Raw genomic sequence first — 23,726 nt, 5'->3', positions numbered from 1 at the left:
ACAAGTTATAGTATGAAGAGAGATGTTCAAAAATACCAGAATAGACAACTTTGTCATTTCTTATGATAGAAATACTACTATCAAAAATGACATGTGATCCATCTATTCAAAATTTTGAAACATGATAAGGAACTCTCAAAAACTAAACTATGTCTTTAGAACTTAAAGATAAGTCTTCAATTGCAACATCTGCGACTCCAGTCACGTTGCCTACGAAGACAATCATCTCATCACTTCTCAGCTTCCTTGTCAGCCTAAAAGCCATGCAAGGTGCAACAATCATTATCAGTTTCTCTCGTTATCCACTACTCACAACTGAGTAGAAAATGAGCTGACATGTCTCAGTTACTATAGCAAGTGAAGTACCTTAACCCTTTGCCTTGAGTATTGAAAGAAAAAATCTCCAATACTCAATCTTATCACACCACTACTCCCACTATTTCCCTTGTCTTTCTTGCCCCTTGGACCCTTCTTCTTCCCATCATTCGACGAAGAAGATGGCTCTCCTTTGGCAATAACAAGTGCTTGCACATCTCTTTCCCACAACTTCCTTAGTCGTAACTAGAGCATTCAACAACTCAAAAGAAGTATTATCTTTCTTGTTCATAACAGCATTGAGGCGAAAATTCTTAATTAAAGACTTGGGAAGAGAGTTCAGGATAATATCGACTTTTGCCTCACCGTCGATACTCCTACTGAGCAAGTCAAGTCCGTCAAAATTTGCATGACATGCTCGTGCACTGAGCTGTGCTCACTCATAAAAATAACAAGATTACTCTTATCAAATTTAAATGAGCAGCTCAGTCCGACTCTCCGAACACTTTCTTGAGATTCAGCATGATGCCAATAGCATCGTCCATGCCCTGATGTTGAAGCTACAAGGTTTGTGACATTATACTCATAATATAGCATATAGCCACATTATTCGTCTTATGCCACCTTTTATGTAATTCCTTTTTCTCATCAGTCGATTCATTGTTCGGACCATAAGAACGTGGAGTAGTAGGCAACACAAAAATTGTGTTTAGTTTGTGATAAAGATAAAAAAAAAAAAAACCAAAACTGCGTTTCCATTTTATATATGTGGACCGGTTAAAAGACTTTGTGCAAGAAAAAAGAAACAGGAGACATAGACATATCTGAAAGTAACGAACATAAAGCACATAATTCGTAACAATAATATTGTAACCTTTTGATAAAACAATATTAGTGAAACCTCCAACGGCTCAAAGAATTCCATATGTAAGCCACGTGGGGTGGACAGTTACACACGAACTCCTCAACCAGACTATTCACCTAGTCATTTAATTTCCATGTCAACTTAACCTTTTGACAAAAGAAATTAATAGTTGGCACCTTAACTAGACCATATCATCATCAAGAAGGGACTCCGTGGGGAAGTTGTACATTGTACTTGATATGATATCTAAGCAATGACCACATTTTAACCTTGAAAATTAAATTCTCGAAATTGACATACTCACTCGGACCATGTCGCTTTCAATTTAATTTTCTTGGTTATCTTATTTAATACCATTCTCCAAAGTACTTATGAAAATTACACAAGTAAGCCACGTGGGGTGGACCGTTACTGCATAACTCCCACTACTTTAATGGTTTAAATATTTTTTATAGAAACCTCTTCTGACAAACTTATGAGAAACAAATACGAAGTAAGCCACGTGGGGTGGACCGTTACTCATATTGCTAAACACTTTGTCTAGAGACCGCATGTGGAGGTCTACATAATTTTAAGAATAAAAATTAATAAGAAATAACCACAATTTAACTTTGAAATTAAATTCTCGAATTTGACATACTCACTCGGACCATGCCGCATTCAATTTAATTTCTTAGTTATCTTATTTAAATCCATCCTCTAAAGTACTTGTGAAAATTACACAAGTAAGCCACGTGGGGTGGACAGTTACTGCATAACTCCCACTACTTTAATGGATTTAAATATTTTTATAGAAACCTCATCTGACAAACTTATGAAAGAACAAACATGAAGTAAGCCACGTGGGGTGGACCGTTACTCATATTGCTAATCACTTTGTCTAGAGACCGCTTGTGGAAATCTAAATAATTTTTAATCATCTATAAAATTATTAAGCTTAGTCTTTTTTTCTTTCAAAAGGTTTGTACATGCTCAAGCACATAATCCTAATCATGCTTTTCTAGAACGCAACATGTAAAACATGCTCGCAGAATTCTAAAACATGCTTAAGAAAACGATAAACCTACTATCATGCTTGTCTAAGCGCAGTTAATAAAACATATTAACAAGCAGAGACGAACAAAAGCAGGTAAAGAGCATAAGGGATTAACACCACGACATGCAAAGAACAAAAATAAAAGATAAAGTTCTTCGTGACCCATTCGTGGAATCCCAATTCTAATCTATTAAAAATAAAACAGAGAAGAAAGCCCAAAAACGTAAACTTGGCCCGAAAACTTCAAACAGACCCGTCTTTGGGCCCCCTAGGGTTTGACGAAACTCGCGCCACCTAGGGTTTGGGACCCCCTAAGCTCCGCCGCCGCCCACACCTCGACAGCAGCCAGACGGGCGCAGCAGCAGTAGCCCCGGCGCCGCAGCCCTTGGCGCGAGCAGCAACAGGTCGGCGCTGCTTTCCTCGGCACGGCAACCTCGGCTCCTGGTCCCGGCAACCTCGACAAATCCGGCACGAGGACAACAGCAACGGCAGCAGCGGCCGCGGCGCTCCTGCCGGGCGCGCAGCGCACAAAACGCACACGCGCAGCCCTCGGCGCGCACAGCCCCTGCTCGCCGCCTATCCTCCCTAGCCCTACCTTACCTGACCAGCCTCGGCAGCCCACGGCGTGCAGCAGACAAAAGGCAGCAACGGTGGCACGGCAGCGCTCGACCGAGCGCGTAACGCTCAGCGCGCAAGACGCGCGCGCGCGCGACCCTCGGCGTGCACAGCCCCCGCCTCGCCCTGGTCTGTCTCGCATCTTACACGGCACCTGGTGAGTTTCAGCAGCCGTAGGCGCGTGCGCAGCAGCACACGGGCTCGCGCAACAGCGCCGTCCAGCGCGCCTGCGGCGCTCGCCGCCTCCCGGCGCAAACTTACCTCCGTGGATCTTAACTCCAATCCGTCCTCCGTTATTCCGGTCTGATCGTCGTCGTCTTCGTCTCGTTTTCCACAATTACAGATTACAACCGAAAAACAAAACAATTAAAATTCTAATCTAACCATGGATTTTTCTTGCGGTGAAAAACGATTACAACGTCAAAATGACGTATCCCACGAATCAACAGACCACGAAGAACAACAACAGTAAAAATAACGCACATTATTAATCGTACATAAATTAATAATAGAGCCAAGAAATTAATCCTGGGCTCTGATACCAATTGAAGGAATATTAAATTGAATTAACGTTCCGTTTGCCCGATGATCGTTTCTTGGAATATTATTAATTTATCATACAACGATTAATCCCTAACATGCTCCTATGAATTTAAGTGCTGCACGTTGGAGTTCAGAAATACCTGAAGAATTCAGAAGAATTCGTCAATTCGCAGTTGAACAGACCAGTCAGCTTCAAGCCTTCGTTTGAAGCCTCAAACGTCCTCAAATCGTATTCTGCCCAGAAATACGACTTCTTCGTCTTCGAGAGAGCTTTCCGTGGCCGCCTGTTTCACCTGAATCAGAGTTCTGTGGAGGAAGTTATTGCCGTTTTCCGAAACTGCCAGAACTTGATTTCCTGCGAAAAATCTGACTCCAGCTCTGATCTTCTGAACTGTATCCCGCTCAGCTTACACCGTTGGATGGACAACGTTCTATGAAAGTCCCAAGAGAGAAATAAAGCTCCACACGTTTTCCTGCGCCCCACAGCTCTCCAAAACCCTAATATTTTATCAGTGTGTTTTCCTGAAAGGTGACAGCTGTATTTATAATAAAATAAATACGTGTAGGCACAGAATTAGTGTAGGAGGCGTTTTTCTCTTCTTCTAGGGCTAGGAGACTTTGGGCCAGTCCAGGGATCAGATACAAGGAATAAAGATGGGCCTCAAATAAATTAATTTATCTATGGTCAGCTCAGACCATAATTAATTTATAAATATCAGTTCATTCCACTAGAGAACCGATATTGACTTACCCCTTTATTGCCGGTGATGAGTCGGGGCTTGTATTTAGACTTATTAAATCCTCGTATTTAAAATATCCGACATCCATTAATTAATTAGAGCTCTGACAGCCTAAATTAATTAATCTCTTTGTAATCCTTAAGCAGTACCACTCAAACCTTATTATTGCGCCTGAACTTAATCAACTTGCAGGGTTTAGCGCAATAAACATTATTGAGCTCCTTAAGGGGATGTCATTATCCTATACCGGATACGAGTACTAATACAGATAATCAGATATCATATATTAATCGCTATCACCCAAGATACAGAGTACTCAAGTTGCTATATAACTCTCGCTCATAGTAAGTCAAAGTGATAAACGAATCAACATATATATCTGAAATCTTATTAGTATTAAGATCTTATAAGTTACCGAGATCTTTAATTCTTCACTTAAGTCAGATAGAAGAATATATCTCACTGTGGTCCTATCAATACGTAATGACGTACCAGTATAGATAAGTAGTCAAGACAAACTACTTCCATCTATACCGCAGCCTAAACCAATAACTTGTCCTAGAGTTATTTCGGCTGTGATTATATTATATCTCTTAAGGTTATTTCCAATTATATGGTCTTCTGTGATCTACAACACACCATATAATCTACTTATATAGAGATAAAGAACATACATATGCAATCATGAACACAATCAGATAGGAGATTAGATAGTGAACTTTAGGAAACATTGTATACAAGCATAAAACGTTCTTGCTTTCAGTATACAAATCCAACAATATAATGACCAATGAGTAATGAATCTAATGATGTGGCCGGGAGTTTTTAAATTTTAATAAATTAATTAACTAAAAAAACCGGTTAATCGGTTTAACCGGTTAAACCGATTAACCGGTTTACTGTAAGACTACTAACCGATAACCGAACCGAACCGGAAAAAACCGGTTTTCGGTTAACCGATAATCGGTTTTTCTGGTTTGGTTACGGTTTTAACCGAAAAACCGGCACCGATTTACCAGCCCTACCTAGCCCTACCTATCTCCGTTAGGTCTCAAGGTTAAAATCATATCAAACATTCCTGAATCCGCTAAACAGCTATCTCCGATAGGTCTCAAATCGAATAGCTACATATGCAAATTATTGGCCAGATAATCCACAAGAAATCAGGCACCAGGAATTATGAATCATAAACTGGAAGGCAAAAATGTATTAACAAGTTAATCACACAAATCTAATTGACTATTTACAAACCTTAGAATCAGTTAAAAACTTAGCCACACATCAGAAAATAAATCAAAAGCATAATAAATAAGAAAGCAATAATAAAAATTGAATTATATAAAACCCAGAATGAATGTTGAATGACAGTTGAAATCTTGCAGAAAAAAAATAAACCTAATTCTAAAACCTAGAAAGCAATGAAAGTTTAAAGCTATGAACTGGAAAATAAAAGTCGGAACCCCTAACTAGGTCAATAATGAGCATTATTTATAGTCTCAGGGGAAAACCCAACTTTAGACTTGAAAATACAAGAAAAAACATAAAAACTAAAAAATGCGGACGAAATGGCAACCCAAACGGCGCTCTCCGTTTGGGTCGCCGTTTTCATTCATAAAAAAGTCCAAAAACGGTGGGCGCCGTTTTTCAGCTTCCAAGCACAACATCCGGACAACAGGATTGGCGATCTCAACGGCGGGCGATTTCACCGTTGACCCACCCACCCACCTCCACCACCCTCCCCCCACCCGAGATCAATTTTTTTCTTTAAAGAATTTACCTCGGAGGGGGTGGGGTGGGTGGTGGGTGAGCGGTGAATTTTTTTTTAAAACAAATTTGGCTTGGGGTGGTGGGGGTGGGAGTGGTGTGCGGTGGGGTTGGGGGTGGTGTGAGGTGGGGGTGGTGAAAATATTAGAATTCGTAAAAATAAAATACATTTTTGTGTGAAACTTTATGCATTCTTGTGAGAAAAGTTATGCATTTTCATAAAAAAGAAAAAAAATAAAAAAAAATGGTTTGGGAGGGGTAGCGAAAATACCAGATTTGTAAAAATGAAATGCATTTTTTGTACAATTCAATGCATTTTTATGTGAAACTTTATATATTTTTGTGTGAAATTATATCCATGTAAAATATGTATATTTTTTTAGGCTGGGGGGTGGGGGGGGATTGGGGGGTGGTGTGGGGTTGGGTGGCGAAAATACCAAATTTGTAAAAATGAAATGTATTTTTCTATTTTAAGTTATGCATTTTTATGTGAAGTTATATGCATGTAAAATATGTCTGTTTTGAGAAAATTTTTAAAAAATTACTTTTTTTAATGTCCGATTTTTATTTTTCGATTTTACCCTTGTGCAGATTTTGTCTTGGAAGGCCTTGGAAGCTCCTTTGCCACGTGTCACAATTTTAATACACTACATATTTAAAATATATGGTTAAGATTGGGTACTACGTATGGTACTACGAAAGCCAACCATATATATATATATTGTCTTATTTGAAAGAACAATTTTTTGGTGCAATAAAGTATAGTTCTATCAATAGGCGTCACAAGCAAAGCACGTTTATTTCGATATTCGAAAATAATGTATCCGTCCCTAGAGATAATTCATGGACCACAACATTAATAAAAATAAATTGTTTCATGACATAAACATTTCGATGCGATTATTGAGAAATCGCATTAAAGCTGAAAAATATATACAACTATATATATGAGATATCCATGCCATATTTTTTCTTATACAAAAATCTTAATTGTAATAAATAGGAAGAGAAAGAAATATTAGTATATTGATGCGAAGCAGGGACGGATCCAGGATTTTTTTATTATGTGGGCACAAAACTATATACTCTCTGTCCCTCGTAAATATATATATAGGTGCTTTTTGTATGAGTTTTAATAAAAAAAATATTAAAAGTATTGATAGTGGAAAAAATGATCTCACATTAAAGATACTTTTAAATAGAAGATGGTGGGTAAATAGTATAAGCTACAAGGGTAAATTATGAAAATTATGTGTGAAGTAGTGTCCAAAAATAAGATGTGGGAGACGTACCAAAAAAAATACTCCCTCCGTCCCTGAAATAAGTTCATCTTTTTCCATTTTGGGACGTCCCCCAAATAAGTTCCTCTTTCTTTCTTTCTATTTTTGGACAACTACCCCCCACTAATAATACTTTATTTATTCTTACTTTTCACTTTTTCACCACTCCCAATACTAATTATAACACTTTTTTTCACCTTTTCACCACTCTCAATACTAATTATAACATACTTTTTTCCACTATCAATACACTTTACCATTTTCCTTAAAACTCGTGCCGTCCCCAAAGAGGAACTTATTTTGGGGACGGAGGGAGTAGTATGTATAAATATGAAGGATGAAGAAAGTATATAAAATACAATGAAAAAAAATTATGTTCATTTTGGATTTGGGATTGAGAATAATGGGATATAATAAAATTTGGGTGATTGAGATATAATCATATAAATATATATATTTAATCAATAAAAATAATAAAGAAGTGAAGGCATGCATTGGTTTGAGATTTAGGATTAGGATATAATAAAACTTATATAAATATATGTATATAATTAATAATAATAAAGAACAAAGTTGTGGGGGTACGTGCCCCAACACAAGTGTATGTGCGTCCGTCTCTGATGCGAAGGCAGGCCAATGAAGCGGCATATAGTTTAACCAATTTGTTGCTTATTTTACGATATAATTATTTGAAAGTCGGACTTTCTGTCTCATTTGTTTGATATTGCCATCGTAACTTGCAATAAATTTTTTTGGTATATTTCATACCCAAAAAATTATAACTATAGACAATTAATAGCACATAATTATGAAGAGAGAGGTCTAAGTATTACAAATGATTAATTTGTCGTTGTGAGCTAATTAATATATATTTGAATTGAAATTCTTGTTTAAGTAACTGGTGTATGTACCTGACGACGGAGCGCAATCCAATTTGTAAAATGTTTTCACGAGTGGAAATCAAAAATTAGTATTGATATTTTTTTAATGAGTGATGCTAAATAGCTACATTGTGGTAACCCACAATTTATCTAAATATAAAGTAATTTAATTTATTTAACTTATTTCTTAAAATAAACACAAGATTTAGTTATTTTATTATATTCTCTACATTGTAGTTATTTTGTGATAATTTTTTTATTTTTATTAAAAAAATAAATAAAAAATAAAAAATGCAAAAAAAATAAAGAAAAATAAGATGTACAGTGTAGAGAATATAATAAAATAACTAAATTTTATATTTATTAAAAAAAATCAAAAATTTTCTTATACTAATTTGTGAGTGGCCAGCATACGTTGCTATATAGATTTATTGTTTTTTAAAGAAGGAAAATGAAAACGGTTGCATGTGTCTTGTAATGATTAGTTAACATTTGGGGTTTCCAATTGGAGTAATTTCAGCAAATAAACATCAACCAATAAATAAACTTAGTATTAATATCGCCATTATTAAAACGGACCCAAAAGGACCACACCTTAAATTAATCACATTGGCAAACATATACTCCCCACATTTTTTTGGTTGTCTTCAATTCTCAATAAATACTCGAGAATGTTATACCACACACTTAAATACAAATATTTTCATTAATTATACTTATATGTTTATATTTCATGCGAGCCATCGATTATAAGCTACATGTATCTTTCCTTGCCTACATCTATATTAATCAGTATGGTTCGAGTTCTTTTAATGTGCAAAAAATGTTTCACATGACTTGTGCATCTACTATTGCTCAAGAAATTGCTTACGACAAATAGTGTATAATAGGGATTGAATAAGGTAAAAACTTTTTTAAAACATAAAGTATAAACCACTTTCAGTCTTTAATTATATTATAAAGATTTATAGTGGATTCATCGCTTTGTTTGGATTCTTGATTTTGGGTTCAAATTTCATAATAAGTGTAAATTTGATTTTTTGAATTTATCATATTTCATACAAAATTAATTATAGTTTCACACTTTGCAGCTCCTATTTTAAAATTAGCTTATAGTTTACTCTACCTGTCATTATATATATACGAGATACTACATATATCTAATAATTTTTTCATGATTAAATTGTTGGAAATATGATTTTATAACTATTTTATTAAAATAATTATTTTATTAAATATTTATTATTTAACTAAAATAATTATTGGAAGTTAATCTACGTCGTGAGTAGATGAAAATAATTATTGGAAGTTAATCTACGTCGTGAGTAGATGATTGAAAATAATTATTGGAAGTTAATCTACATCGTGAGTAGATGAATGTAGTACACTCGAAGTCTCAAAACCGATTTCCGGTGAGTGAAATATTGTATGCCAAAGTTTGGATGTTTTATGCAGGGGAAATAATATTTTGGAAATGTTACTTGTCCCACATTGGAAAATTAGAGAAGTTCTCTTATATATATATATATATGGGCGTGCTCCAATGAGACCCCCTATTTTTCGTGTAACATGAGTACAATGAATAAGACATATAATACTAATGAACAAAACGTATATCTAATGAACAAGATGTATATACTGATGAAAAATAAAATTTAAAAAATTCGTAATGAATAAGACATATATGCTGATGAACAGAGCCGTATATACTGATGAACAATGTAGTATATACTGATGAATAACAAAATTTAAAATATTCTGCTCCCTCCAGGATTCGAACCATGCGAAAAAAAATCACCCTCCAGATACAATATCAGCCATAGGATTGATAAAATAAACGCACCGGATCGTGCCCTAGATCTCACTAAAATTAGGGGGTCTCATTGGAGCGGCCCCCTATATATATATATATATATATATAGGGGAGGGCTACAGTGAAAACACTTTTTAAAATATAAATATAAACGTTTTTTAATGTACGAATTTTATCCAACAGGGTTACGAATTCATCCAACAGAGTTACGAATTGCGAAAAATAAATTTTTGTTACCTTTGGGATTCGAACTCAGGACCACGAATTCATCCAACAGGGTTACGAATCAACCGTAGATCTTGATGATCTAAGGGCTGAAAATCATTTATATTTTATACACTTAAGAGTGTTTTTATTCTAGCCCTCCCCTATATATATATATATATATATATATATATATATAGATTGTTAACTTCAATGACTTAATAACTTGTGGGCTTGGATAAAGGGCTTGGCCTCGCACGCCGCTGCAGATCAATCGATCGATCAGACGATGCCGCCAAACGGGAGGGAACGAGACTTAGATCTTGGCAATTGGTGTTTTGGGTGGTGTTTGAGTCCAAACTATATTCTTTTTGGACAAAATACTTTTGGGCTAGGTTATTTGGCTCAACTGATATTATGTATCACAGTCCAAAGTTTCATAGCCCAAAACACAAGCCCATGCGTGCTGTTGAATTGAGCAACAAGAATGCAGTTCGAATTCTACAACAGCTGAAATGTTCAAATTGTTCTTTTGAATTTGTCACATCCAGTAACATATGAGGCTAATTTATTCTCTTAATGATGATTTAATCCCCCCACGCTGAGTAGTCTGTAAATAGGACATTTTAGAGCATAGCATGTACACTTGAAAATTTGCATATTACTTTAAGCTTTGATCTCGATCCTAATTCAGTTCATCGGATTTTGCCGGACTTGTGGTGCTACTTCATTCGAGACGCAGCCGTTTACCTTTGGGGAAGAATCGTCGAACGGAGAGCACTAAAGCGGCAAAGAACAATGTCACCAATGTCGAGAAGGACTTTGATAATTGGGACAATGATGACTTTGCGGCTATGATTTCTAAGGTAAATCACATGGATAGCCCGAATACTTTGTTTGTGGACACCAGATCTACTGTCCACATATGCATCAACCGTGACCTATTCCACAACTAATGAGATTCGTGTGTTAAACACTCAAATTCACCTATTCCTTGTAGAACAATGAGTATTTTGAAACCTACACGTGGTGAGGTTAAGTCTATGACTTTTAATTAATCTAGAATACTTCTAGGAGGTCAAGTACGACAGGATACTTGAATACAAGAATCACCTATACAAGTGTGAAGCGTGGCCGCTTCAAAAAATGCACATATGAATCTAAATGGGTGTTCCATGGTCCGTAATGGACTCAAACGTGAGAACCAATAAGGATTGAAGCAATATTATGTCAATATTGTTGACTCGGTATACACCACCAAGGACTAGTTCAAGGCACAATGTCCACTAGGCCGTCAGTATACTCGACAAGATTGACTATGGTAGGTTCCAAGCCACTAGCTACCTTTTCAAATGTAACATTACTTTTTAAGAGAACCGAGCTAAGTGTCTGCATAAATTTTCATACAGTTTTCTCACTCATGTGAGGGATTGTTGGAAATATGATTTTATGACCACTTGTAAAAATAATTATTTTGTTAAATATTTACTCCCTCCATCCCATTATTAATGGCACGTATTCCATTTTGGGTTGTCCCAACCTAAATAACCCGTTTCCTATTTAGAAAAAAATTAGGGATTAATTAAGAATTAAGAATTTAATTAACCCCATATATAAACTTAATAACACATCTTTTTAACCTTAAAATCATTTCAGCCTTCTCTCCTAAGAGCATCCGCCACCTTCTCCCTCCTCTATCGGGCCTCCTTTGTTGTCGGCGACACTATTTTCTTGGGCCTAACCGTCCTCTCCATCTCAACCCCCTTCTTCAACCACTACACCTTTGAAGTAACCACGGGCTCTGTGGCGGCTGATAAATTGGCTGCCCTATTCCGTCAAGTAAAGAGATGAATTTCAGCTTCGATAATGACGGCCACGATCCTCAAAGAGGGAAGACGCTACGGCGACGAATCAAGGAGACTCCAGGCGAAGCGACTTTCGTTAATTCTAGCATAGTAGTCGCGTCGGAAGTTTGCAAAAAGGGGAAGAAAATTTAGGGGTTTTTGTTGGGTCTTGGAGGGTCACTGAACTGGTGTATGGGGGGGAGGAGGGAATAAACCTATAGGCTATTTTTCAAATTCTTTTGTAAATAACTGAAGAAGTATCGACTAATACTGAAAGGTTTGACTGAAGAGAGCAGTTAAGAAAACTTCAGTTAAAAAGGTGGTCGTAGACTGATACTGAAGTAACTTCAGTATTTCGATTTCAGTTAGGCACAAGGCTTTAACTGATATCCACGTAAGGCTTCAGTCTAGAGTTTGTAAACAGGGGAGTGTTATGAATCTTACTGATTATCCGAAGATTTATCAGTTAGACTAATAACACCAGCAGCGGAAAAATAAACTTAGTTCAAATAGCCTTTAGAAGATTTATCACTTAATAAAATCCTTAGTTTCTCTTTTCAGTTAAGTAGGTTCAGTTGAGAAGGAGATTTGAACACAAAGTAAGTAACTGTAAGCAAGTAAGAACACAAGGATTTTTAACATGGTTCGGAACAAGTTCTTACGTCCACGGTCAACAGATCAAACTGACAAAAATTTTGGGCTAGTGCTTACGGGTGCACAACAAACCTTAGACTGAAAATACAATTTCCAGTACCAACACGCTGGGTTGGATTTCTCGCTCTTTCTTAGCACGCTAAGATAAAATGCCTTTTCAGCGGGTGGTTAAGAACTCTGGAGTCAGAACACTGGTCTGAACTCCTCTCTCCTCAAACACTCTTTTCGCTCAGTTGAAAAGGGTTCGAAATACCAACTAGATTACAAAGAACATGCTCTCTGTAATCGGAAACTTAGGCTTTGAATGATACAAGGATTTGCCTGAGAAACTAAGAGAATGTGTATAATCAGTGAACTGATTTTGGCTTGGATAATTCTCTTTTTCGATTCAAACTTTGAAGGCAGTGAAAGGCTGAATTGCAAATTTGACAGAGGTTCAGCTTATGCGTTTGAATCTGTGAAGATTGTGGTGTTCCTCGAGCTCTATTTATAGGCGTAGTCTTGAATAGATCCGTTGGCAAGATGGTCTTCAAGAATCCGTCCGTTGTGAGATGAAATTTGAATTTGGCTGAGGCTTCAATCTTCGAGGTTTCTAATTTGGTGAAGAACGACGTCTCAAGGTACAGGAGGTAAGGCGCCTCTGAAAAGTTTGCACCAAAAAGGAATGCTCTGCAGAGAAAGGACGATCTTCAATATCTCTGCATTTAATGAGGCTGTATTTGAGTGTACGTGACTTTCTTTTAACTTAGTAAGTTCAGTCCGAGGAAGAATGTCAACTGATACTTGACTTGAGTATCAGTCCGCTAATTCCACGTGGCCAGCATTAATAAATCAGTCATAACTGCGTTCAGTCAATACATCAGTATTGACTTGGTCTTTTCACATGCTATCTTCAGTTGAGAGATCTTCAGTCTTCAGTCTTCAAGACAGCAGTTAAACTAGAAAACATGAACTCTAACACTTGAGTTCGAAAAGTTATAGTCTATTCAAAGAAAATCTAAGAGCTTTGGTATCATCAAAACTAGGGATATGATATTTCATTAAATTCCCAACAGTTTTAATTATTTACTTTGACTGGACGATTCTCTTGGGTTTGAGGGTGAGAATAGAATAGAAGGAAGTAAAGAGAGAGAAGGGCGTCAACCGCACGTCGGAATTTCAGTGGCGGCGGCGGCGGCGATTGCTAGTGATGAAGCTAGGGCTTAGTTTTGGATGGTTGGCAGGCAATATTTTTTAATTAATGAATTCTTAAACTAAGTTTGCCAAAATTTTGATATGTTGGCAAAAAGTTTAATTTATGCACGGTTTGATATGTTAATTTTGAAGAATGTTTGAGAAATGAAAACAAGCTAATCAATAAGTGGAGTAAATTTGATATGTAAGGGATGATTATTTTAATTTCAGATTATTTGGCATTATTAATTAATTTTAGACTTATAATTTTAATTAATGATAAAGAAATCAACTTTTGTTTTATATTGATAAAATAAGAATAATAAATAATCCCCATAAACACAATCCTAAACCATGTAGGCTACACATCTCTTTCCACTAATTTTTTTTCTCATTAATGCATGTGCCAAAAAGCTACGTGTCATAAATAATGAGACGGGTGAAGTATTATTTAACTAAAATAATTATTGATAGTTAATCTACGTTGTGAGCAAATGAACGTGGTATACTCGAAGTTTCAAAATCGATTTTCGGTGAGTGAGATATTGTACGCCAAAGTTTGGATGTTATGTAGGGGAGTAAAATTTTTGAAATGTTACTTGTCCCGCATTGAAAAATGAGAAAAGTTATGTCTTGTATATAAATTGTTAAGTTCAATGACTTAATAACTTGTGGGCTTGGATAAGGGTCGCCGCCGATCGATCGGACGACGTTGCCGTCGGACGGGCGGGTCGGGTACAGGCAAGGACTTGGATCTTGGATCATGGTAATTAGTGCTTTGAGTGGTGTTTGGGTCCCAACTATACTCTTTTTGGACAAAATTCATTTGGACTTTGTTTTGGGCTAGGTTACTTGCCCAATTGATATTATATCTCACAGTCCAAAACACAAACCCATGCTTGCTGTTTTACAGCATAACATGTACACTTGAAAATCTGCATATCACTTTATAGCTTGCTTTGTTCTCGATCCTAATTCAGTTTATCGGAGCTTGCCGGACTTGTGGTGCTACTTCCGTCGAGACACAGTCGTTTTACCTTTGGGGAAGAATCGTCGGACCAAGAGCACTATTGGGGCGAAATTATTCTTGGGGCCAAAGATGCTATCTCGACTCAGCTTCTCTATTTTTTTGTATTTTCTTCATTTCATGTAATTTTATTTTATTCTTTGTTAGTTTTGATTTTCTATTCGTTGTTCAATTTATAAGTTATAATAATTCTCGTTCGTCGTCTCAAATTTTTTTTTTCTCGTTTGTCGGTTCGTGTAACCCGATCACTAACAAGTAGATGATTATAAACTCGAAGTTTCCTCGATATCCCACGTAAATGGAGCAACAACCTCCATAATATTAGTAAAAATTCATAAATGAATGGATACATGTTAAGAACAGATGCCGCAATATAGCTCGGCGATGAACACACAACAACAAACCTAACAATCTATGAACTCAGATTTACGTGGTTCGGCAAATCAAAGGCCTACATCCACGGCGGAGTCACTGCATTCGATAGATTCAATCAAGTAATTCTCAGCGATTACACTATGAAGATGAATAACACAAAAGTATCTTTCTCTCCAGATCTTACCACTCTTGTTTACACTCTTCCTATACAAATGTATCACAATCTAGAAAAACTCATCAATCCCTAACTAATGGATTGAACACAGCATATATAGAGAAACAGCAAAGAAGAAAAACGTGAGCTCCTCGCCAGCTGCAGAAATATCAGTTATAACTAACTTCCCATATTGCAACTAACTCCCTGGACTTCACATATTTGCTGTTAACTCCCCATGCACACGTGGATTGCTCACCACAAATAACAATCTCCACCTTGGTGAGCTAACTCCACCCCATGAATCTACCAAATATCAGTTCCTCCGCAAGAATGCCCCATCACAGGGCTTCCAACTCTTTGCACTTAAGCAAAAGATAACACATTAACCAACTCTAAACAATAGTTGAATTTAGAGCTTGGTAATGCTTTTGTTAACATATCCGCTGCATTTTCATCTGTAGAGACTTTCACCACTTTAACTTTCCCTTTATTCACTATGTCCCTCACGAAATGATACTTTACATCTATGTGCTTCGATCTTTCGTGGAAGGTGTGATGCTTTACAAGATGAATTGCACTCTGACTATCACAGTTCACTTCCACAAACTCTTGTTCAATCCCCAATTCTGACAACATTCCTTTCAACCAAAGAGCCTCTTTCACTGCCTCTGTGAGAGCCATGAACTCTGCCTCTGTTGTAGAAATTGCCACCACAGATTGCAGCATAGATCTCCAACTGACAGCAGATCCAAATAGAGTAAAAATGTAGCCAGTTTGAGACTTTCTTGTGTCTTCGTTTGCTGCATGATCAGAATATACATATCCCTTCAATGGTTTTCCATCAAAATGTTCTACTTTCCTGAACACTATACCATAGTCAGCTGCTCCTTTTAGATATCTAAACATCCATTTAACTGCATCCCAATGATGTTTCCCTGGTTTAGCCATGTACCTGCTTATCACACTCATTCCATGAGAGAGATCCGGCCTAGTACATACCATAGTATACATCATACTTCCAACTGCATTAGCATATGGTACTTTACACATCTCTCTGATCTCTCTTTCATTATGTGGTTCCTGCTTCTTACTGAGCTTAATATGCTGACCCAAAGGAGTAGAGACAATCTTTGATTCATGCATCCTGAATCTCTTTAAAATCTTTGAGATATAATCTCTCTGCATCAACCATAATTCTCCTGTTTCCTTGTTTCTGACTATATCCATGCCTAGTATCCTTCTAGCATTTCCTAGCATTTTCATGTCAAATCTAGACTGTAACTCCTTTTTCAGCAAATCAATTTCTCTTTGGGAATTGCTAGCAATCAACATGTCATCCACATATAAAAGAAGATATGAGATTGCTTTATTCTTGTGTCTCTTAACATAGACACAACTATCATGAAGAGATCTGCTGTAACCAATCTTGGATATCTCTTCATCGAACCTTTTGTACCATTGTCTTGAGCTCTGTCTCAGACCGTATAAAGACTTTTTCAGTAAGCATACTTTCTCTGGATTTTCTGGATTTGTAAATCCTTCCGGCTGGTTCATGTAGATAGTTTCCTCTAGATTCCCATGTAAAAATGCAGTTTTTACATCGAGCTGTTCCAATATCATGTCTTTCTGCACCACCAATGACAGCAAGAGTCTGATAGAGCAGTGCTTCACCACAGGTGAAAATACCTCATTGAAATCCACTCCCTCTCTTTGAGTGAAACCTCTAGCAACCAGCCTAGCCTTGAATCTGATCTTTTCTTGCTCACCATCCATCTCAACCTTTCTTTTGAAAATCCATTTGCAACTAATAAGCTTTTGTTTCTTAGGCTTATCAACAAGCACCCATGTCTTGTTTCTTTCAAGTGATTCTAGCTCCTCTTGCATAGCTAGTATCCAATGCTCTCTGTCTGGACTGTTCATAGCTTCAGTGTAATTTATGGGATCTTGGTACTCAGTTTCCTCAGCAACAGATAGAGCATAAGCAATGAGGTCAGCCTGACTATATCTAGCTGGGGGGTGTATTTCTCTTCTTGTTCTGTCCCTTGCTAACAAGTAATCTCTGAGGGTGTTATCTGATTCTACATCTTCTTCATCAGATGACTCCACTTCCACAGCTTGATCTTCATTTCCTTTTGATGACTGATCTTTCCTCATGTGCTCCACCTCAACATGTGTAATGCTTTGTCTCCCACTAACTGTGGCTGCTGGATCAACTTCGTGGTTAGCTATAAGTGGCATTATTTCTTCCTTAAAGACCACATCCCTGCTCACAAGAATCTTGTTTATGCCAGCTTCATTACACCACAGCCTATAACCCTTGGTGCCTTCCTCATAGCCTAGCATAATGCACTTCAATGCTCTAGCTTCAAGCTTATCTTGTTTCAAGTGCATATATGCCAGACATCCAAAGACCTTCAACTTTGAATAATTTGGAATCCTATTGCTCCACATCTGCTCAGGAATTCCAAAACCAGTTGCTGAGCTTGGGCACTTATTTATCAGTTTAGCAGCTGTTGTTACAGCCTCACCCCAAAATTTCTTGGACAGACCAGAGCTTAGTAGCATGCATCTCACTCTCTCCAAGAGTGTTCTATTCATGCGTTCAATAACACCATTTTGTTGAGGTGTTCCTGGTACAGTTTTGTGCCTCTGCATTCCCTTCTCTTTGCAGAAATCATTGAATTCCTTTGAGAGGAATTCAAGTCCATTGTCAGTTCTTAGACACTTTAGGGATGTACCTTTCTCCACCTCAACAGCTTTGCACCAATCTTTGAACTTAGCTAGTGCATCACTCTTATTCTTGAGTATGTATACCCACACCCTTCTAGAATAATCATCCATAATGGATAGAAAATATCTGCCTCCACCTAGGCTTTCAGTCCTAGCAGGACCCCAAAGATCAGCATATGCATAGTCAAGTGGAGCTTGAGATAAATGTTGGCCCACACCAAAAGGTTGCTTCTTACTTTTGCCCAGTATACACTGCTCACACCCATTCTTCTTGAGCCTGCCAGAATATTCAATCTTATTCTGCTTCACCAATTCATTCAGAGCCCTTTCACCAGCATGCCCTAACCTTCTGTGCCAAATCATGCAATCTTCTTTTATATTTGCTTCACATTCACCAACCAAAGTCTCAGCTAGCAGATAATAGAGGCTTGACTTCCTTATGCCTTTCATGATGACTTTATCATCTTTCAGAATGCACAACAGTCCATTATCTGATCTCCAGCTGTAGCCTCTTGATTCCAGAGTACCCAAAGATATCAGGTTCCTCTTTAACTTTGGAATATATCTGACATTAGATAGCCATTTGACATTACCATCATGCAATCTAAGTTTGATATTACCAATTCCTTGAACTGAGCAAACTTCATTATTCCCTAGCATGACTGATCCTGCAGGTTGTATTTTCAAATCAGAGAACCATTCTTTGTTGGGACACATGTGAAAACTACAGCCCGAATCCAAAATCCAATGTTGATCAGTCATTTTATCAACAATATTCAGAGCTTCTGCAGAATCAAACTCTTCAGCTGCATTGGTGGCATTTGTGACTGGAGTCTGCTCATTTTGTTGTTTCTTTTTCCAAGAATAACAGTCCTTTTTCAGGTGCCCAGGCTTCTTGCAAAAGTGACATTTTCTTGTCTCTTTAGTGTCAGAATCCTTCTCTTTTCCTTGCCCAGATTTCTTCCAATCTTGAGCAGGTTTCTTGCCTTTTGCTTTCTTGAATTTCTTCACATTCAAGGCTTCATTCGTGGTTTCTTGTTTCCCTTCATTTGCCTTTTGTAATTCCTTTGCTCTTAGTGCATTTTGCACTTCCTCAAGAGTTATGGAATTTTCTCTCCCAAACAGCATAGCATCTTTAAGATGCTCAAAACTCTTGGGCAAAGCATTAAGAAGTAAAATCGCCTTATCTTCATCTTCAAGTTTAACATCTATATTTTCCAAGTCATCTATAGATTTGTTAAACTCATCTAATTGATCCTCCATTCCTTTTTCCTCAGAAAACTTATAGGAGTACAATCTCTGTTTCATATAAAGGCGATTCGCTAAAGATTTAACCATATACAAGGATTCTAACTTTTGCCATACCTCAGCTGCCGTTTCTTCTTTGGCTACTTCTCGAAGAACTTTATCCGCAAGGCAAAGAATAATGGCGCTGTGAGCTTTCTGCATTTTCTCATCTCTTTCAGCCTTCTTGATGTCTTCAGGAAATCCTTTCTCGCCCTTCAATGCCCCAACAAGACCTTGCTGTACAAGCATTGCCTTCATCTTGATTTTCCAAAGGGCAAAATCGTTCTTGCCGTTAAACTTCTCGGCGTCGAACTTCAGAGAACTCATTGTGTCGCGGATTCGATTCCGGCGGACGGCGCCAATCTGTTAAGAACAGATGCCGCAATATAGCTCGGCGATGAACACACAACAACAAACCTAACAATCTATGAACTCAGATTTACGTGGTTCGGCAAATCAAAGGCCTACATCCACGGCGGAGTCACTGCATTCGATAGATTCAATCAAGTAATTCTCAGCGATTACACTATGAAGATGAATAACACAAAAGTATCTTTCTCTCCAGATCTTACCACTCTTGTTTACACTCTTCCTATACAAATGTATCACAATCTAGAAAAACTCATCAATCCCTAACTAATGGATTGAACACAGCATATATAGAGAAACAGCAAAGAAGAAAAACGTGAGCTCCTCGCCAGCTGCAGAAATATCAGTTATAACTAACTTCCCATATTGCAACTAACTCCCTGGACTTCACATATTTGCTGTTAACTCCCCATGCACACGTGGATTGCTCACCACAAATAACAATACACATAAATTTATTGTCAAGATGCACTTATCTAGTCTAATGATGTCATTTTAGCTTACAATAACATCAACAATCAATTTCAAAAGTGAAATTTAAACTCTAATTAGCGTACACTTGGACACGATCATCCCAAAAGTCAAATCTCGTAAATTATAATTAATATATTGATAACTCAATCAATCACACAGTTAAAATGTTGGCTTTGACTGAATACAAATATGTGTGCGAACAATTTTTTTATTTTATCTACACCTAAAAAAAATAAAGTAATACTAGTAATTATAATATCATCAAGGGCTATTTGCTTTAACATTGTAAGCTAAATTAGGAAGTTACTTAAGGTGGCCGCAACTTGTTTGGTGATGACATTAATATCATCAAGGGCTATTTGCCTCTTGGCACCTTTCATGATGTACCCAAATTTCATGTTGTTTCTAATAACATGAATAGACACATATTCCTAGATGTGAGTTTCATTGCTTAAAACTCGTTCAAGCTCAATTCAACAAAAGTATTAAAATAATACTCCCTCCGTCCCAACTTTTTGTATCCACTTTTAGTTGTAAATACAACTAAAAGTGGATACAAAAAGCTGGGACGGAGGGAGTATTTCATTCTTAATGAAATAGATATGAATTTTTGTTTAAAAAAAATATTGTATATCTAATAAGTGGAAAACGAGTCTCAAAGATTAAAAGAAAGTGATAATAATATTTAGTGGATTTATGTGAATCTTTTAATGACAATATGTGTAAATTTGTGGAAATTTCAAGAGTGATAGTTTGCAAGATTATTACTGAAAAGGAGTAAGGAATTTTTATGGATGATGAAAAAAGGAAATTAGGAATAGTTTTCGTGGATTAAGGAAGTGTTACAAGTGTATAAAATAAAAGGTTTTGTTAATTAAGTTCAAAAAATATGTTACTTGTAATTTCAAAACCTCAAAGAAGGAATAAAGAAAAAGAATAAGAATAATTAATCTATCGACTTACCTAGTGAACTAACAAAATATTTATTTTATTATTATAGAAATAAAAAACAATTAAGATAGAAAATTAAAAATACTATTAATCGTGATTTGACGATAATTTACTACAATTCACAATCACGAAGCTTCTTAGTATTGAATTAACTTTTTTTTTTTTTTAATTCATAAGCAAAATTCTTCTTAGATATGAATTGACCTTATTTTACCTACAATTCACAACTACGAAACTTCTTAACTGTGAATTGATCGTATCTTATGTTCAATTCAATTCGATCGGACCTATAAAACTTCTTACTCGCATATTAGGCAAACAATACTTTAAATAAAATATATAGCTAAAAAAAACCCTTTTTATCTTTATAATTTATTTATTTATTTTTATCTTTACAATTACAAAATAAATATTTTGATATATTTTAAAATATTTGACACAAGTTGGATGTCTGTGATTAAAGCCCGTAGCGTGGGACACCATCTTGACGCAAATCTTGATGCCGCAATTTAACACAAATCTGAAATTCCCCTTTTCTATATAAACATATTTTTATCGAACTCCAATTTCCCAATTTTATTTTTTTCCGCACCTAAAGCTTTACGTAGATCTCCATAATCAATCTTCTCTTACACTCCACATTTCCACTCCCCTCCAAAAAAATTCACCAACGCCAAAAATGCCTTCGCTCAGCCGCGACGATTTCCACCAGAAATCCTTCAAAATCAAGCCGGACGACGACAAATTGTTCTCGAAGCTTCTCTCCCGCGGCGAACCCGCCAAATCCTCCTTCCGCGTCTACTACGGCGACGTCCCCAGCGCCGTCCCCTTCGTCTGGGAGACCCGCCCGGGCACGCCGAAGCACAATTCCGCCGGGAATTACGAAATCCCGCCGCTGACGCCGCCTCCGTCCTACTACACCACCGGCGGAGGCAAATCGTCGGGCGGCGGATCGAGATCGAGGCTGCTCCTGCACAGCCTGCTGAGGAGGATGAATCCGAAGCGAGCGGCGGCGGTTTCTCACTCCTCCTCCTCCTCTCTCTCGTCCGTGTCGTGGTCGTCATCCACGTCGCAGTCCTCGTTCTCCGATCCGCTGTCGACGCCGGCGTACGTGCGCAGACGGCGGCGCTTCTCCAGCTGGGGATCGTCGTTCGACGAGAAGGCGGTGGCTGCGGACGATCGCCTCGGCGACGGCGCATGCTCGTCGAGGATGTGCTTCGGGATCGGCGGCGGGGAAAAGGCGCGCGGAGGCCGCTCCGTGAAGAGAGCGTTGCTGTCGATCGTCGGCCGTGGATCCGCCGCCTGAGGTAATTAATTAATTAATTAATAGTAATTCATATTAATTAGTTCGTTTTACGATAGATCGCGCGATTTAGAGGTACTTAATTGAAAGTTTAAGATTTTTTGTTTTTTTTTTGTTTTTGTTTTTTTTTGCCCTTTTCTGTTTCGTCGTGTTGTACTATAGTTAATAAGCTTGGATATCAGTTCAACAAATCCAATTGAAATGTATCTTATTTTAAATTATGTAAATTTTAATATTTACATGCTACTGCTAGCACCAATGATTGATGCGATGCGATGCACATCATTTGTGAGCAGCATTGATATGTGAATTTCACATTAATACTTTGCGCCTCGTAAATTATGATACGGATTATTAAATTTATAATGATTTATATGTAACTTAACGAATCCTATACTAATTTATAGGACTACATGTTAGCAATATTCACAAATAATGCGAGGTATACAAAACACATGGGTTATGGAATATAGTTTCATAATTATAGGAGTATTGCTACTTGCTAGTCCACCCCATTTAAGTAGAGTTACTTCTCATGATATGAATTCATATTCCACATAAAAAGGTAAATACTCCATAAAACAAGCAACATAAGACAAATTCACCACTATTCCTTCACCTTTTTCACACACTGTCATTTCTTTTGCTTGTAGTGGGGGTGGAATTAAAGAACATATTCTTGATGAGCCACAGATTCCCAAATTGACTAAAAATATTTACTGCAGTTATTATCTTGAGACATAGAGAATCATTGGCCTATAATCTTCCATCCCATACTAGTAAAAATATTCATTTTAATCTTTGTGACAGATCATCCAATCATAAATAAAAGTAGCATGTAGTTAGTTGGTGAAGGGCAGACATAGGTCTCTGATCATGCATGAGCTTAGTGTTTTTTGTCAGTGTATAAAGAGTATTTAATGTAAAGAAATAGTTGGTTGCAGGTTGCTATCTATGTTTTTAATATTCTACATCTTCCATTTTGGAATCTTTAAGTGTGTAGTCTTACTCATATATTGAAGGAGGGAAGGAAGCTTCTCTACTTATCAAACTTACTTACACTATTATTATTATTTATATGGAGTATTATTTAGCATCAATTATTATTGCCTGATCTGCTATGTACACGGCACTTCAGATTTAGTATCTCTCACTCTCTCTTTTATCTTTGTAGGAGAAACAAATATATTAAAAAAAAATGTGATGGTAGACTCGAATATGAGATTTTTAGTTTCAGATAATAAATACGCTAAGTATCTCTCTTTTTTATATGTTTCATTATGTACTATTTTCATTATTTATTCCTCCATTTTTCTTCAATCTCGA

General features: G+C 36.9%; 1 protein-coding gene across 1 annotated transcript; it reads left to right on the top strand.

Moving 5' to 3' along the window:
- Positions 1 to 21,776: 21,776 nt before the first annotated feature.
- LOC131023022 (uncharacterized) lies at positions 21,777 to 22,403 on the top strand. Its single transcript, XM_057952559.1, has one exon. The coding sequence runs from the start codon at positions 21,777 to 21,779 to the stop codon at positions 22,401 to 22,403; it is 627 nt and encodes a 208-aa protein (XP_057808542.1).
- Positions 22,404 to 23,726: the final 1,323 nt, after the last annotated feature.

This window comes from Salvia miltiorrhiza, chromosome 4 (genome assembly GCF_028751815.1).
Source record: "Salvia miltiorrhiza cultivar Shanhuang (shh) chromosome 4, IMPLAD_Smil_shh, whole genome shotgun sequence".
NCBI lineage: Eukaryota > Viridiplantae > Streptophyta > Magnoliopsida > Lamiales > Lamiaceae > Salvia > Salvia miltiorrhiza.
The sequence above is the reverse complement of the archived record's forward strand: the minus strand, read 5'-3'. Positions and strand labels throughout refer to the sequence as shown.

Bases quoted from the DNA above. Each gene is read 5' to 3' on its own strand.
- LOC131023022 (XM_057952559.1), top strand. From the start codon at position 21,777: ATGCCTTCGCTCAGCCGCGACGATTTCCACCAGAAATCCTTCAAAATC.